This window comes from Chiloscyllium punctatum, chromosome 2 (assembly GCF_047496795.1).
Source record: "Chiloscyllium punctatum isolate Juve2018m chromosome 2, sChiPun1.3, whole genome shotgun sequence".
Lineage (NCBI taxonomy): Eukaryota > Metazoa > Chordata > Chondrichthyes > Orectolobiformes > Hemiscylliidae > Chiloscyllium > Chiloscyllium punctatum.
This window is the reverse complement of record NC_092740.1, coordinates 94168832-94191319: the sequence shown is the minus strand read 5'-3', so window position 1 is coordinate 94191319 and position 22488 is coordinate 94168832. Positions and strand designations below refer to the sequence as shown.

General features: G+C 41.2%; 1 protein-coding gene across 5 annotated transcripts in view; it reads left to right on the top strand.

Annotated features, from left to right (window-relative positions):
* The first annotated feature begins 1879 nt into the window (after positions 1 to 1879).
* Positions 1880 to 22488, top strand: part of LOC140486678 (terminal uridylyltransferase 7-like) — a 95047-nt gene continuing 74438 nt past the window's right edge. Inside the window, exons 1-2 of one of the 5 annotated variants that reach the window (XM_072585872.1) lie at positions 1880 to 2077; positions 12783 to 13305. In XM_072585872.1, coding sequence (XP_072441973.1) covers positions 12807 to 13305 — 499 coding nt within the window. In that variant the 5' untranslated portion in view covers positions 1880 to 2077; positions 12783 to 12806. The other 4 variants (XM_072585871.1, XM_072585873.1, XM_072585874.1 and 1 more) reach the window with 4 other exon arrangements.

The following is a 22488-nucleotide window of genomic DNA, read 5'->3' as shown; positions in this document are numbered from 1 at the left end:
GCTGGAAGAGCACAGCAGTTCAGGCAGCATCCAACGAGCAGCGAAATCGACGTTTCGAGCAAAAGCCCTTCATCAGGAATAAAGATTAGTAGTTAGTTGAGTTTTGTTTTTATTTCTCTCAGTATTTTTCTTTTGTTAAATTTTGGTTATTATTTATTTAAGATTTAATTGTATATCAATGTTTGTACTTGAGAGTTTTGTTTATTTTTGTAAACTTGTAAAAATGTTAAATTTCCAATAAAAAATCTATAAATAAAACGGTGCAGGAGCAAAATGTACATGGCCCCTCAGAAAGTCTGTCAGAACCCGTGGCTTCTCCCTCTCTGTCTAGCATCGAAGAAACTTCAGAATCTTAGTTAGACATGGCAGATGTTGCAGCTTTAACGCCTTTACCGTCTGAAGAAGAGGATGAATTTCTTCTGAGTGCTCCAGGCACAAGAGGTGGGTTACGATCTGGTACATGCTCATATTCGAGGCTGATTCAGAAGAACCGGACCCAATACAAAAATACCCAATACCCAGGAGACACCATAAAAAGAACAGGCCTACATTCCCAGACTTTGAGGAGATTGTAACTAGGTCAGCCAGATTGACCTTACAGAATATCAGTTCCCTGATTGTGGCTATTAACCTGGTCCAATCAGGGAGCCCTGGCTGCCAAATTTAAACAGAAGTGTCAGAGGTTCTGCACACTCATGAAAGCTGGCTCTGAGGAAGCCAGACCAGTGTCAAGTACTAAACATTTATAAAGAAAGGAGATTTTGATGATGGGATACCGGCATTTGTGGAATTATTTCTATGATATTAGAAAGGTAATGGTGGTATTGAATATCTTGAAAAGGTAATAACATCAATAGCAGAACAATAGCAATAATATTAGTGGAAATGGATTACACCAGGAATTGCAAGTATTTTGTGAGATTATGATGGACACCAAGTGTAGTGGGGAAGACCTGAACTGCACTTCCTATCCAAGTGTTGAGAAGAGAATTGGGGACTTGAGATAGGAAGGAAACAGCATTGAGGAAAGAAACAGCAATGAATGAATTACTGAATGCAGTCAAAGTTAAAAATTACACACCACCAGGTTACAGTCAAGAGTGTGGTGCTGGAAAAGCACAGCAGGTCAGGCAGCATCCAGGGAGAAGGAGGATCGGCGTTTCAGGCAAGAGCCCTTCATCAGGTTATAGTCCAACTGGTTTATTTGCAAGTACTAGCTTTCAGAGCGCTGCTCCTTCATCAGGTAACTAGTGGGGCATGATCAAAAGACACATAATTTATAGCAAGAGATCACTGTGTCTTATGATACTAAAATGATATATTGAACAAACCTAGATTGCTGTTAAGTCGCTGCAAACAGATCTTTTCTGTGGGCAACAATTGGATTCCCTCCCAGAAATTACAATCCCTTTTCAAATACTTTTCACTTTGGAGAATGCTTCTTAGAAATGAAAGAAGGAAAGACTTTCTTGGAATTGGGAAATCAATCTCATGCAAGTATCAAGCAAACTTCAATGCAATGTTGGTAAAAACAATGACTGCAGATGCTGAAAAGTAGAGTCCAGATTAGAGTGGTGCTGGAAGAGCACAGCAGTTCGGGCAACATCCGAGGAGCAGTAAAATCGACGTTTCTGACAAAAGCCCTTCATCAGGAATAGAGGCGGAGAGCCTGAAGGCCCCTTCAATGCAATGTTGAAATCCTGCAATGGAGATACAAACTTCTGATTCAACAGAGGTGTACTCAGTCATCCAAGCTGATTTTGAACTCCAAAAGTAACCCCAATGAGCTATGAGTGCAACACCTTCTCACAAAAATGAACTCCTCGTCGCCGAGGAAAAGGGGGACACATGAGAGCGCCGCGTGAGTTATTTTCTGCGGATTGTGTTTATTTGTTCCGCTCGGTCCACCTTGCAGTTTGGTTGGTGGCCTGCAGGGACTGTTTTTTCCGGAGGTTGTGATAGAAGGAAAAGGGCTGCTCTTCTCCGGAGACGGAGCGGTTGCTTTCTCTGAGCGGAATGCGCAGCGACGGGAAGGAAAGTGGTGAAGGAGCAGCTCGGAGACGGAGCGGAGCCGCTGGTTAGTCAGTCAGTGAGTGTCTTTCTCCTCACCTCTACCTCCAGCCTCGGTGCGTGGTGCAGAGAGAAGTGGAAGCGGCTGTTTTAAACTGCTCGGTAACGATTTCGTGAGGGACTAGGCCTCGGGCCTTGGTGCTGGAACTGGGCATTGCTCCTCCTCCTCCCCCCATATCTAATCTACACATTTATAATATCACTGATGCTCTACCTCTTGGGTACAACTTAATGATTCCTTTTTCTGCCCGCTCAAAAAAAAACCACAATCCATACTTGAAACGGTTTGCGATTTAAGGAGAGGAAGCAGAAGCTTGTGCGAAAGCATCATAGAGTTTTCGGTAAACCCCAGCAGAGGGTTGATCTTTGGGCGGGGGAAGAGTGAGTGTTGTAGTTAGTGGGAGAGCAGGAGTCTGGTTATTTCCGGGTATTGCCTCTGTCAGTGCCACACTCCCAAAGCGAAGTAAAATTGATCAAGGAGTAGAACCATTGCCACTCATTTTCACGTCTTGTTTATTTCAGAGCCAGTTTGTTTCCTGCTGACAATCTAGAACTGCTCTGATCAGAAGTTCAAATAACTAGTAATCAAGGATTTGAGATTAGATGGCAAGGGTTCTGTGGGCATTATTAGGTGGCTGCTCTTTGTGGATGAGGCCTGGTTGAGGATCAACAGACTATTCCAATTCTGCCTCAAACTAGTGTACACATAAAGGTGATATTCCACAGATGTTATTGCCCAGTGATCAGGAAACTGATCCTTATTAAATTGTCCTCCATCTATCTAAAGGGTGCCAGAAAAAGAATTTCTGCAAGTTTTTGAAAATATTGAGTCAGACAGTGTGAGGAAGATCATCATTTACTGCCTGTCCCTAATTGCCCTTGAGAAGGTGGTGCAAAAAAAATTACTCCTAGGATCTGGTCATTTCTGGCTCAGTTGGTATTCTGAACTTTCTGTAATCACCAGAGTCCAGAGTCCAATTAAGAGACAACAATATGGCTATGGGAATGGGGTCCCTTGTAGGACAGATGAGGTAAAAACGTCAGACTCACTTACATAGAAGATGATATTAAATGAACCAGAAAGGTTTGACAAATTGATCGTGGTTATATCAATGTCATTAGGCTAGCATCGAATTCCTGATTTTTACCAAAATTAAATTTTGGTGTCTGGAGTTTATGGATTAGCAGTCCAGTAATATTGCCACTGTTGCTATTGTCTCCCTCTTTTTGTGCAGTTGCAGTCCATTTTGCCAAAGTATAGCCAAACTATTGGGGAGTTTCAAGATTTTTAAACATAAATAAAAGTCGGAGTAGGCTATTTATCCCCCCTCCCCCCAGTTTACTCCACTAATCAATGGCTGAACTGATCTTAGAGTCAACGCAACTTTTCTGTTTTCCTTGCTGCTCATTCAAAATTCTAGAGTCCCTTGTAATTCAAAACTTAATCTAACTCAGCTTTCAATACATAACTGAATTTCAAGTTGTCTGGGAAGAAAATTCCAATGATTAGCAATCTCTGAGAAGAAATTTATCTTAAATGAGATAGCCTTTTTCTGAATTTATAACCATTACTTCTAGATACTCCATGAGGGGAAACATCCTCTCAGCATCTACCATGTCAAGACCCTTCAGCATCATTTATATTTCAATAAGACAATCTCCCATTCTTTCAAGTTCCAATGAATATATGCCCAACTTCATCAAACTTAAAACAACCCCATCATCCCTGGAATCAACTTTAGTGAACCTTCTATGAACTGCTTCCAATATAAGTGTGTCCCTTCTTAAATCATAGAATTCCTCCATGTGGAAGCAGACTATTCGACCCACTGAGTCCACACTAACCCTCTGAAGAGTATTCCTCCCAGACCCACCCCACTACGCTATCCTTCTAACTCTGCATTTCACATGATTAATCCACCTATCCTGCACATCTATGGATAGACAATTTAGCATAGCCAATCCACCTAATCTGCATATCTTTGGACTGCGGGAGGAAACTGGAGCACCTGGCAGAAATTCACACAGACATGGGAGAATGTGCAAACTCCATTCAGTTGACCGAGGATAGAATCGAATCTGGGTCACTGTGAGGCAGCAGTGTTGACCACTAAGCCACATGCTGCCCTGCTGAATAGGATATTTAGGACAGGATAAATTGTACTTAGAAAGGCAATGATTAGTCAACGATAGCATGAATTTGATAAGGGAGGATCATGTTTGACTAACTTGATTTACTCTTTTGAGGAGGTAACAAGGGGATTGATAAGGGTTCTGAAATTGATGTGCTCTACATGGATTTTGGCAAGACCTTTTTGAGAATGTTTCAGATGTTATATAAAAAAAAGCCCATGGGATCCAGGAGAATGTGGCAAGCTGGATACAAAATTAGCTCAGTCATAGGAAAACAAAGGGGAATTGACAGATGTTTTTGCAGTTGGAAAGCTGTTTCCAGTGGGGTTTTACAGGCCTCAGTACTAAGTAATATCCATCACAACAAAAAGTTGTGATGGATATTAACAATTTGTATGTTTTTAATTTATTCACAGGATGTGGGCATCACTGGTTCGGCCAGCATTTATTGCCCAACCCTAATTGCCCAGATAGCAGTTAAGAGCCAGCCATATTCCTGGGGGTCTGGGAGTCACATGTAGGCTGGAACAGGTAATGATAGCAGATTTCCTCCTCTAAAGGACATTACTGAACTATATGTAAATATCAGGGACGGGTTCAGGAAGTTTGCAGACAACATAAAATTTGGCTATGTGGTTGATGGCGAGCAGGATAGCTGGAGGTTGCAGGAAAAAAAATCTGTGAAGTGGTCAGGTTGGCAGAAAGGTGGTAAATGGGAATTTAGCTCAATTAGATGTAATTATTTTTTAATTTAACAGCAAATGGGCACCATGGTATCAGCCACTGAATATTACAAGAAGGTTTCAAGGAAGATAATACAAATGTAGAAGCCATTACCTTCATAGGAGTAATCAGTTTTATTCTGAGCAGCCTGAGATTGCATTGCAATTCTATGGTGAGAGCAGAAGATGTGTCAATAACTAAAGTTAGCTACAGATTATGACCATTAATCTCTTTTATTAAAACAGCTAGAGACAGGATGGGGAAATTCATTCAGTTTCCAAAGTTGTGTGCCTTTTTGCTTTCTACTTCTGATTGCACATGCCTTAGTACTGGGTGATGAATTTCAATTCAGGCTTCGCTTTGGTGGAACCTGTGGTCTAATACCTTACCAGGACACATTGTCAATTCAAAAGAAGCTGCTATTTGGAAAATAAAATGGCAGAGCTACAAGGTGGTGACATTGCTGAGTTCAGAAAACGATCAATCAATACATCTTCACCTCCTGAACAGCAATCTGACAGAACAGACACCCTAGATTGCATTTAAGTTGCATACTGCATTTCATTGTAACTCCAATGGAGGACTACAGCAAACAGCAGGAATGCTCAACTAATTTTAATGACTTTGTCTGATTTGATATGCTGTTTAACTTCTGCCCAATCTAATCTGTGAGAGAGCAGAATGTTTTTTTGAACCTGCCTTGCTAGGCTTTCTGAATCCAGGCTTGGCCTGGTTTGGAATCCACTTAGGCCAGAAAACCATAAGGTATAGGAGCAGAATTAGGCCCTTGGGCCCATTGAGTGAGCTTTGCAAGTCAATCATGGCTGATACGTTACTCAGCCACATTCTCCTGTCTTCTCCCCATAACCCTTGATACCCTAACTAATCAAGAACCTATCTATCCCTGTCTTAAAGACACTCAAATGACTTAGCCTCCATAGCCTTTTGCAACTATGAATTCCACATTCGCCACCCTCTGGCTGAAGAAATCCCTCCTTATCGCAGTTCTAAAGGATCATCCTTTCACTGTGCCCTTGGGTCCTAGTCTGTCATGCTATTGGAATTTCTACACATCCACTGTATCCAGGATTCTCAGTATTCTGTAAATTTGAATGCGATTCTCCCGCATCCTGCTAAAATCCATTGAGTACAGACGTGGAGTTCTTAACCACTCCTCATATGATGAGCCCTTCAATTCCAGGATCATTCTTGTGAACTTCCTGTGGACCCCCTCCAAGGCCAGCACATCCTTCCTTTGATACCGGGTCCAAAACTGTTCACAATGTTTTAAATGTGGTCTGACCAGAGCCTTATACAGCCTAAGTAGTACTTTACTGCTCTTGTATTCTAGTGTTCTCTAAATGAATGCTAATTGCCAACTGAACCTGCGTGTTAACAATGTGAAACTTGTAGTCTTAGCTTTGAGTTGAAATGGTAGATTACACAGCGGATGATGTTTGCTTACAGGAGAAATAAATTCATCTTGAGCTCTTTTGCACACTTCCTAGCAAACTAACCATTCATAGGCAGACAGAGTGAGTGGAAATACTAACCCAAGCAGATCTGAGAGAGAATGTGAGAAGATAAGACAGGTGGAATAGTTTGGCATGAGCAGTTGTCATAATCTTTTTCCTGAATTTATAAAAGGACAACTGTAGAAACTTGTACAATGAAAGCTAAAAGTAAAATATAAAATTCCCAAATGAGTATCGAAATCTAAAATTTTGGGCATTTTTCACACAGAGCTGCCAGAGAAACTGTTGGAGGTAGGTGCAATAACATCATTTTAAAAGGCATCGAGATGGGTACGTGAATAGGAAGTGTTTTGAGTGATGTGGGCCAAATGGTGGCAAATGGGACTAGGTTAGATTGGGATATCGGATCGTTGTGGACAGGTTGGACTGAAGGGTCTGTTTCCATGCTATCTGACTATATGACTCTAGATTTGGTGGTCAAAGAAATACATAACTAATGAGAAAATGCTGGAAGGTACAGAGGAAGTGAGGAATGAATGTCCATTAATTCCTGAAAGTGGCAGGATTGGTGGTGAAGGCGCCATGTCTATAGAATCTAAGAGCTGGGAGCTGAAACTGTAGAGATCATAAGTGGGTCACAAATTGAGTTGTGTGGAGGTAGTTCTGGTTACTATGTTAATAATGGATGTAATTTAGGAGGGGCAGTAACATAGTGCTAATGTCACTGGGCTAGTAACCACAATTGCAGGCTAATTCTCTGGGGGAGAAACCAAAGAACTGTGTATGCTGGAAATCTGAAACAGAAACAGCTGGAGAAACTCCACAGGTCCTGCAGCACCTGTGGAGCCAAAGCAGTGACCAGTGACTGAAGGAGGGTCTGGACTCAAAACATTAACTCTACTTTCTGTCCCCCAGATGCTGCTGAGTTTCTGCAGCAATTTCTGTTTTGTTTAATCCTGTGGAGCCATTAGTTCAAGTTCCACCATGGCACATAGTGAGATTTGAATTCAATGAAAATTTGGAATTTAGTCTGACTTAATAGAGTCCATGTAACCATTGTTGATTATCATTTAAAATAAAAAAAAACTCCATCTGCTTCACTAAATCACTTCGGAGAAGGAAATCTCCTATCCTTACCTGATCTGGCCTATGTGTGACTCCAGAACCACAACAATGAGTCGACCCTTAACTGCTGTCTGAAATAGCCCAAGCAAGACACTCTGGTCAAGGGGCAATTAGGTTTGGTAATAAATGCTGCTCGAGCCAGCAATACCCATGTGCCATGAACAATTTCTTTTAAAAATTACATTGGAGAGGGTACAGAGGAGGTTTACCGAGACTATTGAAAGCATTGGAAAAATATATCTGAGAGGGAGGATTTGTAGTTGGGGTTGTTCCTCTAGGGAACAGAGGTGACTGAGGGTAAATGCGATTGAAATGTACAAAATTGTGAGGTATCTGGATGGGAAGAATTGGTTTTCTTTTAGCAGAGAGGTCTGTAGCTAGAGTGAAAAGATTAGAGGGGAAATGAAATATATTTTTCATCCAGAGAATTATAGGTATCGAGAATTCCCTACCTGAAAGAGTCGTGGAGGCAGAAACCTTTAACTCTTTTTAAAAGATGTCTCGATATATATCCCAAGTGCTGTAACCGGCAGACTTACAAATAAATGCTGGAAAGTGGAATTCAGTTGAGTGACTCATTTTTCAGCTGGCAATGGCACAATGGGTCAAGTAGCATCTTTATGTACCTTTTACTCTGTGATACAACTTTCTATGATTCAGGAAATCAGGAAATTTTCTATGATTCTAAATTTAAAAAAGACCAAAACTGCAAGTACTGCTCTAATTATGACACCCCAATGTAATGTACAATGGTAACCAGGATTTTGTGAAATCGGGGTTGTAGCATTTGTACTTTTCCGAACAGGTGAGACCTTTCCAGTATTTAGAGTTTTGGAAGATTGCAGCCAATGCAACCAGTAGCCGGACCTTATTTTAAAGCCTGAGAAAGTTGATCTTCCAGTCCAGGAAATTTGTCAGCCTTTAGTTCCATTTAGTTTGCTGCATTTTGTCTTTAGTAATAATTATTATATTTGGTTCTTCCCTTTTATTGCATGATTTTCTGTTTTCTACATGAACAGATGCAACTTGTTCAAAGTTAAAAAGAAAGAATCACATTGAATCCTGACAGTGCTAAAAATTACACCAGAAGCCATTTTAAGATGATCAGTTGGGTTTGCAGTGCCATTTGCACATGCGAGAAGTTACATGTAGTAACTCACAGGAGTCTGTCCTCCATAGGACCTTTTTCACTGAGGAAAGAGTCATGGAGACTGCCAGTCTCTGCTGCATTTCCCATGGCAACATCCTGATCAATTGGAGTTTACCTGCCAATGGAGTTTTTCAGCCAAGATTCAATTCCTCCTGCATCCCCATGTTTGCTATAGTCTAACCAAACAGCATGTATAATGCTGTATAAATTGAAGTTCCATTTCCAAATTTGAATTCTTGTGTGTTGGTCCTGATAGGTGCAAGACAAAAAGCTTTGAATTTGTGCCTTTTTTTTGCCATGACAAATTAATTCCTTTAAAGGTCAAATGTTGACTTTCCTATTCTCTTCTTTGTTGTTATATACCCATAGATGCTCTTACCTCATATTTTTTACATTTTCTTTCTAGTGCTCACTCCTGTTGTAACTTATCCTCTTTTTGATTATTCTTTGCTGATTTATAACATTTTTCCCATTTTCAGGCCCGTCAATAATCTTTGCAGCATTGTACACCTTTTCCTTTAATTTGTTGCCATCTTAAACTTCCTTAGTTATCTCAATGGAATACATTTTTGTTGAGTGTTATGAAATATCTCCTTAAATGTCTTCCATTGCTTCCCTAATGTCTTAGCTTTTAATCAATTTTCTAGTCTACTTTAAGCAACTCTATCTTCTTGCCTTTTCAATTGCATTATTTTAATTTTAAAGACTAGTTTCTGACCAAACTAACTATGCAATGTTGTAATCAATTTTCCCTGCAGGATCCTTTAATGTGGGCTGGATAATTGCTGTCCCAGTGACCTGTTGAACATAGAACATAGAACATAGAAAAATACAGTGCAGTACAGGCCCTTCGGCCCTCGATGTTGCGCCGACCGAAGCCTACCTAACCTACACTAGCCCAATAACCTCCATATGCTTATCCAATGCCCGCTTGATGACCATGAAGAGGGAGAGTCTGATACTGGCAGGGCATTCCATGAATTCACAACCCGCTGAGTAAAGAATCTACCCCTAACATCTGTCCTATACCAACCTCCCTTTAATTTAAAGCTGTGTCCCCTAGTAACAGCTGACTCCATATGCGGAAAAAGGTTCTCACTGTCAGCCCTATCTAAACCCCTAATCATCTTGTACACCTCGATCAAATCTCCCCTAAACCTTCTTTTCTCCAATGAGAACAGCCCCAAGTGCCTCAGCCTTTCCTCATACCTTGAAGGCTGAAAGAGTATGCTAAATCCAGCCGGCAACTTACCTATCTCTCCTTGACTCCACAGTTGTGGCATTGGCTCATCCATATGCCCCTGTGGGCCAATTGGAGCCTTTGGTCATGCAATTATTGTCCATAATCACCAGCATTTAACCAGCAGCAGTAGGGACCCCCACCAAGTAGTTGCCCTGTACAACCTGCTGGTGGATCTGTATGCCCTTAACTCAACTTCTGGGACCATTGGAGTGAGTCCCGCATCCAGGTTTAACCCCCTTCTAAGGATCACCCCACCTCTTCACCGACACCTCCAAACCCCGCGCCCATATCTTTGCTAAAATTAGAAACTTCCTATCTGGCACAGGTCATCTCCTCAATGTCCAAATGAAATGCCTAATGGGAATAGCCACAGCTCCTATTGAGGCTACTAGTACAATGAAAGCTGCACACTGAGACAGGACTCCCTGTCCTGGCTCCAACGTTTGGGTGGCCATTCCTTCCTGGGCAGGTTGCTCACTGAAACTTTAGCTGATAATCTGCAAAACAGCATGGGAACAGATCCTTTGGTCCAACTGTTCCGGGCCGACCGGACATTCACATCTAACCTAGTTGCACTTACCAGCATTTGACCCATTTCCCCCTCAACCCTTCCTATTTGTATACCCATCTAGATGCCTTTTAAGTGTAATTGTACCAGCCTCCACCACTTCCTCTGGCAGCTCATTCTATACACGCAACACTCTCTGCCTGAAAAAGTTACCCCTCGGATCCTTTTCAAATGTTTCCCCTCTCACCTTTTAAACCTAGTTTTGGACTCACTCAATCTAGGAAAATGACATTGGCTATTTATCCTATCCATGTCCCTCATGATTTTATGAACCTCAGCCTCCTGAGTTCATGACACATGTATATTTTCACCCTAAGCGATAAATTGTAATGAGGGTTATTAATTAACCAAATTTAAAATAGCTTGTTCCCTAGTTGGTTCTACAATATATATTTTTAAGAAACTTCAGAATACATTTTACAAACTCATTCCATGTGTTAGGCTGAAGGCCCTCTTTCTAGGCTCTTAAAAACAAATTCTATGACTCATTCTCGAGACTACTCATTCTGTGAATAAGATTTGAATAATCTAAATGAAAACTAAAATTGCCCATGGTTTTTTAAGTGTCTTTTCTTAAGTACTCCTTTGTCCTACAGTGTAGGTATTGTTATGAAGGCTGTTCCCAATGGTAATTCTTTTCTCTAGCTATTTCTTATCTCCACCCAAACTGATTTTACATCTAGATTTTTTGACATAGCAACAGTGAAGACACGGTGGTTTTTTCCAGAGTAATATGTGGCTTGGGAGGGAAACTTGTAAGTGATCATTTTCCCATACTCACCCTCCTTGGTAAGTAGCTGCTGTGCATGTTGTGAGTGTTTCTCACTGAGGCTATGTGGTCATTTGTTTAAGGTACTGACGTATTGAAGAAATATATAGTTATTTGTAATACTTTTGTGTTCTAGCTTTGTATCTTAAATAGATAGCGTATTTTATGAAATGGTAATGCCCACAACCCTCCATTAACAAGTAATGTTCTTCCTAAGTTATGATTTGGAGGTGCCAGTGTTAGACTGCAGAGGTGGGTGGGGAAAGGAACGGGGACAAAGTTACTTTGAGTGGCAGTCTAACATTGCTTAGGAAGATTATTGGGCATGATGTTTGCTATTTTTCCTTTGACATATAATTCTGAAGAGTTCATTCTGAGTAATGCTAATATGTAAAACTTCTATCGCAATAATAATCTAAACCAAGATATTGAGATGAAATAATAAAGCACAGGCGTAAAGTTCATTTGTTTCAGAGCCTATTCTTCCTCTTAATTCCACACAGTTCTGAAGAAGTCATGTTTGACTTGAAGCATTAATTAATTTCTTTCTTCACAGATATTGTCAAATCCCGCACTTTCTGCTTTTATTTTATCCCATTCTCTATGTCTAAGTTTGGTTAGAATTTGTTTTATTAATTTTTGATCATATTAATGTCATTTACTCAAATCCAATTGGATATTTCCTCAGTTTTGGCAAGTAAAAGTTTTATTTTATACGTTATACAGTAACAAAGGGAATGAGAACCAGGATGACACACTGAAGCGAAGAAACAAGGTGCAGAAATGATTGAATGAAACAGATATCTTGAGAGTAAAGAATAGTACAGAAATGACGAGATCATATGGAAAGAGATTGGACCAGTTATCTCTCTTTTTCTTTGGAGCAGAAAAAATTCAATCAGAGCTTGGGCAAAGCTTTAGGTAAAGTAGTAAAAGAGATTTAATAGGGAATAGTCAAAAGAGAATTTCAAAAGTACCTGTTGTGGAAAATAATTTAAAGGGCAATGAAGGCTGGTGAGGGTCTAGAACTCCTTTTCCAAGCAGCTTTTGGGGGTAGACTAATTGAAAATTTCAGATTTGAGACTGATGGATTTTGGTCAGTCAGGGCTCCAAAGGTTATGAAACCAAGGTGATTAGATAGAGTTAAGGTACAAAACTGCCATGATATAATTAAATGGTGGAACAGACTTGAGGGGCAGAATTACCTACTCATACAATTATTTGTAAAACATTTGTTTTATACGTGGTCTTGGATTTTGTTGAAAGTTGGGGAAAAGCTCACATAAAATTTCTACACTTGTCATTATCTAATAAAAACACAAGTGTGCATTGGATGAATAAAAATCAGGATTGGCTGTGATACTCTGCTGACAGTCTGCTGTCGAGGCTGATGTAAAGAATGGCTATTTGGTCGAGCTAGCAAAGGAATGACACCTGCTCATGAACTTTATAGCACCAGGTGTCAGGTGTGGGAAAGGCTTAAATGTAATCCTTTCTGTAAAATAAATCTTTGTTCCAAATTGCAGGCTGTTATATTTCAATGAACTGAAATGGAGGAAAGATTAAGATTCCCCAGAAGGAGCAAAGAAATGGTCATCAACAAGGAGGAAACTAACTCTTGGAGAAGCATTCCACACCACGAAAATCATTTTGCACCTGGAAGCTACTCAAAAAATTTTAGTAAAAGAACAGAAATGCCAAAGCAAAGGGAAATGCAAGACATTTATGGTACTAGTCCAAGGAAAGGGGCTCAACTGATCATGAATAGTCCAAATGCACCCATAGGAGCAGGAACACGGTCCAATGATGCACGCAGAGAAAAAGATAGAAAATGGTTAACTGGTGAAGGTTCTGCAGTTCAGAACACAGAAAAGAAGTGGAGGGACAGTGCTCTTGAGTTGAAGTACAAATCTCCAGCAAGAGGCATTGAACACAATAAAGTAGAACAAAACTACAAGGCTCAAAGTGGCAGTGATAAAATCAAAAATGTTAGAAAACAGCTACATAATGAATTTGTAAATGATGAAATGCCTGGAAAGCAAACAGAAGGTATGTTTCTTTTTAGAATAATCTATATTAATTATCCTGTATTTTTCAGTTAGTTCTCTGATATTCCTCCCATGCACTTCAAATTTAGTAACCCTGTTTTGCAGGTTTTGAAAAACATACTACAATTCTTTTTGTTTGTAGTCCATAGAAAATCACTGTCAGAAGAGTTGTCAAAAATTTAGAAATTGCAGAAGTGCCACCTGCTTGAAACTATGAAGTGTTAGCAATCACTTGTATAAATTAAATTGTGAGCAGTGATTTTTGAAAAAAAATCAACTACGTTTTGGTGATGTGATGAATTTTCTATATTTTTAGTAAACATTTCATCAAAGTAATCTGATAAGCAAGAGCAATATAGTAATTTCATATATTGGAAAATAATCTTTTCATGCAATTACTTCCATGAACAATTCTGAAACCAAAATTCTGAGATATGTTGGAGTTAGCAATATGCAATATTTGCAAGTGAATAGAAATATGAATTTAAGGTTTATAATTGGCTGCAATGTTCCATGTACCTAATGTGACCCACAAATGCAAACGTTTACATAGCCAGCTTTAATTCTCACTTAAAGTGCTGTACCTTCCTACTGGATTTCCTTAATACTAACTGAAAGCTCTTACTTAATTTGCTTAGTACTGTACATTGTGTATTTAAAGATGACTTTAACGTAAGTATGATAAAATGAGCTTTCATTTCTGTTTTGAAATTACCTTTTATGTGTTCCTATCTTGAAATATCATTCCATTTCCTTTCAAGGTTAAAAATCAAAGTTTTAGTACTGTGACACCAGGGATTATCCTTTTGGCTATTTCCTGGTGACCAGAATACAACCTATAGACCGTTTTTGCATGACTGTGTTAGACTTCTACCTGATTGAAACAAAAGCAAAATACTGTGGATGGTGGAAATCTGATATAAAAATATCCAGTGAATGCTCAGTTGGTCAACCAGCATCTGTGAAGAGAGACACTGTGTTAATATTTTAATTTTTAATGAGAATGATGTATATAGTGAGTACAGGATAGACTAGAATAGTTCATGAGCACTTTATATCAATGTTTACTAAGAAACATTCTGCAGACAATGTATCATTAGAAGCATAGGTTGTAGAGGGATAGGACAGAGTGAAAACTGATGGGCAGTGTGTATTTAAAAGTCTAGCTGTACTGGAGGATCCAAGATGACAGCGACCTAATAGGATTGCATTTGCTGGGCTCCACGCCACAACATTGGCAGGACAGAGCTAGAACCTGTCTTAGCCATGCTACTGTGAGTTAAAATGCAGTAAAAGAGCTGTAAAACTTTAAAATTTTACTTATCTTCATTTTTACTGCGGGAGAATGTCGAAGAAAGGAGGAAATTTGCCCGAGGCTGAGCCACGGCCCAACCCACTGAGGTGGTGGGCTTGCTTACTCACCAGGCCTTAGTTGAGGAACTTGCCAAATCTCAAGTCCTGGGGAGGCAGATTGAAGAGAAAATTAAGGAGAAGCTGGCCCTAGTCTCTACTATGCAGCAAGACCTGGGGAAAAGGACTGATGAGCTCGAGCACCGGGCCACAGTTAGAGGCAGAGGCTGATCCATCCAAGTGTAGGATTGAAGGCCTGGAAACACAGGTTCATAGTTTGCTGGATCTGGTGGATGATCTTGAGAATAGGGGCAGAAGAAAGAGCATTCGTGGTGTTGGCATATCGGAGGGGATGGAAGGTAAGCAGCCTATAGAATTCTTTGAGAAGTGATTCCGGAATTCCTTAGTTTGGAGGCGGAAAAGGGTACGCTAAATGTTGAGAGAGCCCATTGGGTTGTGGCTTAGCGCCGTCTCCCTGTCCTGGTATGGTTCCATCATTATAAACTGGATTAGTGGTGCTGGAAGAGCACAGCAGTTCAGGCAACATCTGCCTGAACTGCTGTGCTCTTCCAGCACCACTAATCCAGAATCTGGTTTCCAGCGTCTGCAGTCATTGTTTTTACCTCCATCATTATAAAGACAAACAGAGAGTCATGGAAGCTTCCAGAGCCCAAGGGAAGGATCCAGGGGCATTGGTGTGCAAGGGCTCCAGAGTCATGTTTTATCAAGACTTTTCAGCAGCAGTGATCGGAAAAGGAAGTCCCACGATGGCATCAGTAATCGATTGAGAGAGCTTGGGACCAGTAATCTCTAAGATATCGAGCGGTGCTTCAGATAATTATAATGGAGCTGTACATTTACTTGACTCACCAGAATAAGCGAGGAACTTTGTGGACTCGCTGACTTATGCCAGATGATAGAATAGGTCCAGATGACAGAGCTGTTGGGTTCCTCCTTTATGGAGGACTTGTCAGAGTCTCCTTTTGTTGGGAATAAGTTACGTTAAATTATGCTCTGGATGGATAGAGTATTTACCTTTAATTTCTAAGTTAAAAGTAAATACGTCACTCATCCCTTGGTATAACTTAACTTACTTGTGTATATTACTAATCTTGCTTTTTTTCTTGCCAGTGTTTGTGGCGTGACCCTAGCTGGTAGGAAATAAGAGGGTGGTTGGGATGGTTAGTAGGGTTTTGGGGTGTGTAGGTGCCCCCTTTGAGTGGGGGCAAATTCCTCTAATTAGTGCCTTTGGCACTTTTTTGTTTTTCTGTTTTTGGTGTACATAGATTTTGCAAGATTTGTAGGCTTGTTGGTTGCAGCTGCTTAGTTTATGTAGTTATTGTGTTTTGTGAACTTTCTTGTACTGAAGCTGAGTGATTTTGTAGTTCTCTCTCTCTTCACTCTTTTTCTCTCTGGAGTCTAAATGGTGCTATAGAAGGTTATGGCTAAGGATGTGTTCAAGTGGTGTACCTGGAGTATTAAGGGGAGTCACTGCCCCGTCAAGAGGAAGAAGGTACTTTTCAGTCTTAAAAGGGAGTGGGTGGCTGTTGCCATATTGCAGGAAACATACTTAAATGATGCAGAGCATTTGAAATTGCAACAGAATTGGTATGATTGGGTTTATTTTTCATCTTTCAATATGAGGAGTAGGGGGTGGCCATTCTTGTTTGGAAGAATCTCCCATTTAAGTTGTTAAAGTGTATTTAAAAACACGCACGGGAAATTTGTAATCCTTAAAGCTTTGATGTAGGGGGAAGAATACGGTATCTTCTATGTTTACTATCTCCCAGCCCACCCTCTCAAATTCTTGATAGATGCACTTTCTAGACTGGTTAACGTCGTATCTCAGCATATAATCATGGGGGAGGATTTTAATTGTTTAATAGATCCTATGGTGGTCAGATTGCCCATAGCCCCCCTAGTATCATCTTCATGATGTAAGCAATTAAGGGATGTGGGTGTTGAACTAGGATTGGTAGATGTTTGGAGGCACCTTCACCCTGCTGGCAAGGATGTTACTTTTTTTCAAGTCTGCACAAATGCCAGGCTGGGATTAATGTCTTTTTGACTCCTGCAGTACATTTGGACTTGGTGGTGTCATGTACAATTGGCAATATCACTATTTCTGATCATGGTCCAGTGTATTTAATGGTCAAGGTAAGGATACTATGGTAGGTTTGAGGCATTGGTGATTGGATCCCTTTATCCTTCAGGACAGCAAGTTTAGTGAATTCTTTTCTATTGAATTCAGGGCTTTTTTAAACATTAATTTAGGCTCGGCCACTAATACATCGATTCTTTGGGAAACTGCTAAAGCCTATGCTCGGGGGTTAGTTATTTCCTATTCTGCCAGTAAGAAATGGCAGAGGGGTGAGCAGCAATGCTTGCTCGAGACACGTCTGAAGGCAGCTGAAAAGGCATACTTTGGGCCCTCATTGGGTAAACCGCAGAGGATCACAGCGCTTCGATCTACACTAAACTCCATGCTCACATGGGCAGCTAAGAGAGAGCTTACATTTACAAACCAAAGGCTGTTTGAGCATGGGGAAAAGCCAGGCAAGCATTTAACGTATCTTGCCAGGATGAGGAGTGCTCCCCAAGCCATTACATCGATCAGGGAGGATACTGGAAACTTAACCCAGCATTTTGGAAATTTTACTCCAAACTATACCAGTCTGCAAGTTGTGAGGATAGGCGGTTTAGGATGGAGTCTTTTTTTTAAGAATTTGGACCTCCTGGGAGTGACCCCTGTGCAAGAATCTCTCCTTAATGCCCTGTTGTTAGTGCAAGAGGTGGAGGAGGCTGTGAGGCAGCTTCAGAATGGAAAGGCACTTGGTCCTGACTAACTTCCCAGTGAGTTTTATAAGGCATTTGTAACTATACTGTCAGGACTGATGCTTAGTATGTTTAACAATTCACATAATCATAGCCTCCTCCCGCCATCTTTGAGAGAGGCAAGCATCTCTCTTATTCTTAAAGGGAAGGCCCCAGAGGACTGTGTTTCCTGTAGACTCGTTTCATCCCTGAATGTAGATTTTTAAAATTCTATCTAAGACTCTGGCATTAAGTTTAGAAACTTTGCTGCCCTCCATCATTAAGGAGGATTAGACTTTATAAAAGGTCACAGGTCATTGAATAATGTCAGGAGGTTACTTAATATGATCCAAGTATGTCAACAAATGATCGGTATAGGGATGAGTGATCTTTTCAGATGCGGAACAGACATTTGACTGGGTTGAGTGGCCGTATCGTTTTTATACTTTAAATGAGGGATATTCAACCTAACTTCATCAGATCTTCATCAGATGAGTAAAGGTTTTGTGTAGTGACCCTCTTACCATGGTCCTCACCAAATAATGGATTAGTGGTGCTGGAAGAGCACAGCAGTTCAGGCAGCATCCAACGAGCAGCGAAATCGACGTTTCGGGCAAAAGCCCTTCATCAGGAATAAAGGCAGTGAGCCTGAAGCATGGAGAGATAAGCTAGAGGAGGGTGGGGGTGGGGAGAGAGTAGCATAGAGTACAATGGGTGAGTGGGGGAGGAGATGAAGGTGATAGGTCAAGGAGGAGAGGGTGGAGTGGATAGGTGGAAAAGAAAATAGGCAGGTCGGACAAGTCAAGGAGACAGTAACTGAGCTGGAAGTTTGAAACTAGGATGAGGTGGGGGAAGGGGAAATGAGGAAGCTGTTGAAGTCCACATTGATGCCCTGGGGTTGAAGTGTTCCGAGGCGGAAGATGAGGCGTTCTTCCTCCAGGCGTCTGGTGGTGAGGGAGCGGCAGTGAAGGAGGCCCAGGACCTCCATGTCCTCGGCAGAGTGGGAGGGGGAGTTGAAATGTTGGGCCACGGGGCGGTTTGGTTGATTGGTGCGGGTGTCTCGGAGATGTTCCCTAAAGCGCTCTGCTAGGAGGCGCCCAGTCTCCCCAATGTAGAGGAGACCACATCGGGAGCAACGGATACAATAAATGAAATTGGTGGATGTGCAGGTGAAACTTTGAATGTGGAAGGCTCCTTTAGGGCCTTGGATAGAGGTGAGGGAGGAGGTGTGGGCACCTAAGCCCACTGCTATCTAACGTGAATGACTGGGGCTGGGGGACCCTCACTCACTATGGTTAGACATCAAAGCATCTTGGGCAGGATGCCCCCTTACCAGTTTGTTGTTCTTGAACAAAATGAGTACAGGTAAGAAATATTGTCATAGCCATTGGCGTGCGGTTAAGCAATTTTTGATATCCTTAGGGGCAATTGACAGGGCTGTCCCTTATCACCATTGCTTTTTACATTGGTGATTAAACCATTAATGGAAGCAATATGTAGGGATCCCAGTATATCTCCAGAATGGGGACAAAGTCGCATAAGATTGCATTGTATGCAGATAACGTTCTTGTCTTTTTATTGAACCCAACAGTTTTGGTGTCACACCTGATACAATGCATTAATTTGTTTGGCAACTTTTCCGGTTACAAAATCAACTTTGTGAAATCAGAGGCCATGCCCGTGGGTGGTCTCCTGAAAATGTCTGGTCCTGAGGACGAATCTCAATTTCCCTTTAGATGGTCTATAAGGGTTTTCTCTACTTAGGTACCTTCATTTCTCCACTCTTTGATTGGCTATTTAAAACCAATTTTATCCATTTTATTTGACAGAATGAAGCAAGACCTTCGAAAATGGGAGATGCTTCTGATCTCCTGGTTAGGTTGGATATCCCTCATTTAAAATGAATATTCTCCCCTCGCTGCTGTATCCTATGTGAATGCTTCCTCTGCTTTTTACTAAGCAAACATTTGGAAGACTGAATGGCTGACGCAGTTCCTTTATTTGATATTGCAAGCGACCCCTTATTAAACTGACTAAACTGCAGCTATCCCACACACTGGGAAGAGTGGACCTCCCAAATTTCAAAAACTATTAAATAAGCCCACTGCTATCTAACGTGAATGACTGGGGCTGGGGGACACTCACTCACTATGGTTAGACATCAAAGCATCTTGGGCAAGATGCCCCCTTAGTTATTAATACTGGCATGGCATGCAATGCGTCAGAGTGAGGGCAATACTGCTAATTTTTACACCCACAGTTGGTATGCCGGGTTTTCAGCCGGAGATGATGGACATGGGGTTTAAACCCATAGGCAAGTAAGGGTGTGTCTTGCCTGGGTGACTTAATCAAAGGGGATATACTGATGTCTTTTGACCAGTTGGCTCAGAAATACGAGTTGCCCAGTAGGAATTTCAAATTAGGAATTTCATACAAAAAGAGACCCCAATTCCAACTGATTCTTATAGATCTGATACACAGAAGAGGATGCTAGGTACTGAAAACACACTTTCAGTAATGTCCATCGCCTATTGGATGAGGGTCCCTCGAATGAGTCCAAACAGCTCTGTAAGGTATGGGAGAGAGAGCTGGATATTGAGATCTCTTCTGAAATATGACAGGATATCTGGGAAATGCAAGAAGGCTCTTGATTTGCAGCAGGATCCATGCTTTGCAATTGAAGATTCTTCACAGGGTCCACTTGGCGCCAGACCATCTTTCAAAATTTAAAGCAGGAATATCTCCAATATGTCCTAAATGCAAGATGAGTGTGGGTACGCTCACTCATTGTCTGTGGTTCTGCCACAGGCTGCAGCTATACCGGAACGCTGTGGTAGGCGAAATAGAGAAGGCCTTGGGGACGGAGGGGGAGGGGGATGTGGAGGTGGAGATGGACCTAGTATCTCCTGGCTTTATTAATCCACTTCCATTAGACGTGCACAAAAAAAAAGGCTTTTCAGTGTCCTCACTTTTTATGCAAGAAAGAATATTCTGTTAGGGTGGGTGTCAGAAAATCCCCTGGGGCTGGTGGACTGGCGTAAGCTAGTCATGGAGCACATCCCTTTGGACTTTCTTACGAGTGTGGTGCACCATAAAACTGAGAATTTCTATAAGGTGTGGCAGCCCTTTTTGGACTACCATGGTACAGATTTGTCTGCCATACTAGTAAGGACTTTTGTATGGCCATAATGATTCTGTTTAATGAATCTGGTATTCAGAGAGGAGGAACTACAAACACATGAATATGTATTCATTTATACTCTTGTTGGTCAAGGACTATTATTTTGCTTCATTGGTATTATTTTTATTATTACTCATGTTTTTAGTTATTATTTATTCATGTAATTAGTGGGCTTATTTTTTATATTGGTTTGAATTGTACGTTTTGTATTTGTTGTAATATCCAAAAAATTTTCTTCTCTTTTCAATAAAAATATATTTTTAAAAAGTGTAGCTGTACTGAGAGTGGGGGATAAACCATCATGCCTGATAGCTAAGGGAATTTGGTAATGGCAATAACAGAAGGGCTTGCCATAACCTTTGAAATTTTCCAAGATAACGGAAACATGCCAGAGGACTCGATGGGTTTGTAACAGGTAGATCATGTTTGTCTAATTTAGTTGAAGGGCGTGCTGCCCTTGGGGTTCAGAGGAGGTTTACAAGATTGATCCTGGGGATGAAGGACTGGTCAGAGGTTGAGGAGTCTGGGTTTGTACTTAATGGAGTTTAAAGGATGTGTTGGGGGGATATGATTGAAATTTACAGAATATTAAGAAGCCAAAGTAGAGTGGGCGTTCAGAGGATATTTCCACTAATAGAGACGAGGACTTGAGGACAGCCTCAGAGTGAACGGATAACTGTTTAGAACTGAAATGAGATGAAATATCTTCAGCTAGAGGATGGTGAATCTGTACGATTATTGCATTTAATGTATTAAAGACAGATTGGTTTTTGATTCTTGAGAGTGAACTCTTGGAAAGTGACTGGCCTGGATGGAGTCCCTAGCTGTGTACTCAGATCCTGTGTGTACCAGGTGGTGGGAGTATTCACTGACATCCTTAACTTCTTACTAAGATCTGAAATCCTCCCCTGCTTCAAGAAGATAACCATCACCCTGGTCCCAAAGAAAACTCATGCTGCATGCCATCTAAAATTATGAAGTGCTTTGAGAGATTAGTCATGGCTCATGGCAACTCCAACCTCCCAGATTGCCTTGATCCCTTGCAATTTGCCTACTGTTATAATAGACCCATTGCAGCTGGCACCTCTGTGGCCCCACATTCCTCTTTGGAACATCTGGATAACAAGGATACCGACATCAGGCTTCTAATAATTGACTACAGTTCTGCCTTCAACACCATAACCCCAACCAAGCTAATCTCCAAACTCTGAGACTGAGGTCTCTGCAACTGGATCCTCGACTTCCTGACCTATAAGCTGCAATCAGTGAGAACGGGCAACAACACCACCTCCACGACAGTTCTCAGTACCGGTTCCCTGCAAGGCTGCATATTCAGTCCTTTACTTATACTCCTTTATACACTCATGACTGTGTGGCCAAACTCTGTCCTAACTCCATCGACGTGTTTGCTGATGTAGGCCATATCTCAACCAATGGAAAGAGAGTACAGGAAAGAGCGTGGTGTTTGGTGGCATGGTGTAAAACAACAATCTCTCTCAAATACAGCAAAGTATAGGAGCTGTTCATTGGTTTCAGGAAATAGGGTGGAGGGCATGTCCCTGTCTACATTCATGGTGCTGAGGTGGCAATGGTCAATAGTATCAAGGTCTTAGGAATGATGATCAACAATCTGTCCTGGCCCACCCACATTGTTGTAACAGTCAAAGAACAAAAATGCCTTTACTTCCTAGGGAGGCTAAGGAAATTCAACTTGTCCGTTAAGACTCTTATCAATTTTTATAGATGCATCATAGGAAGCATTCTGTTCAGATGTATCACGGCTTGGTATGGCAACTGCTCTGCCCAGCATAAGAAATGACAGAGACTTGTGAACACAAC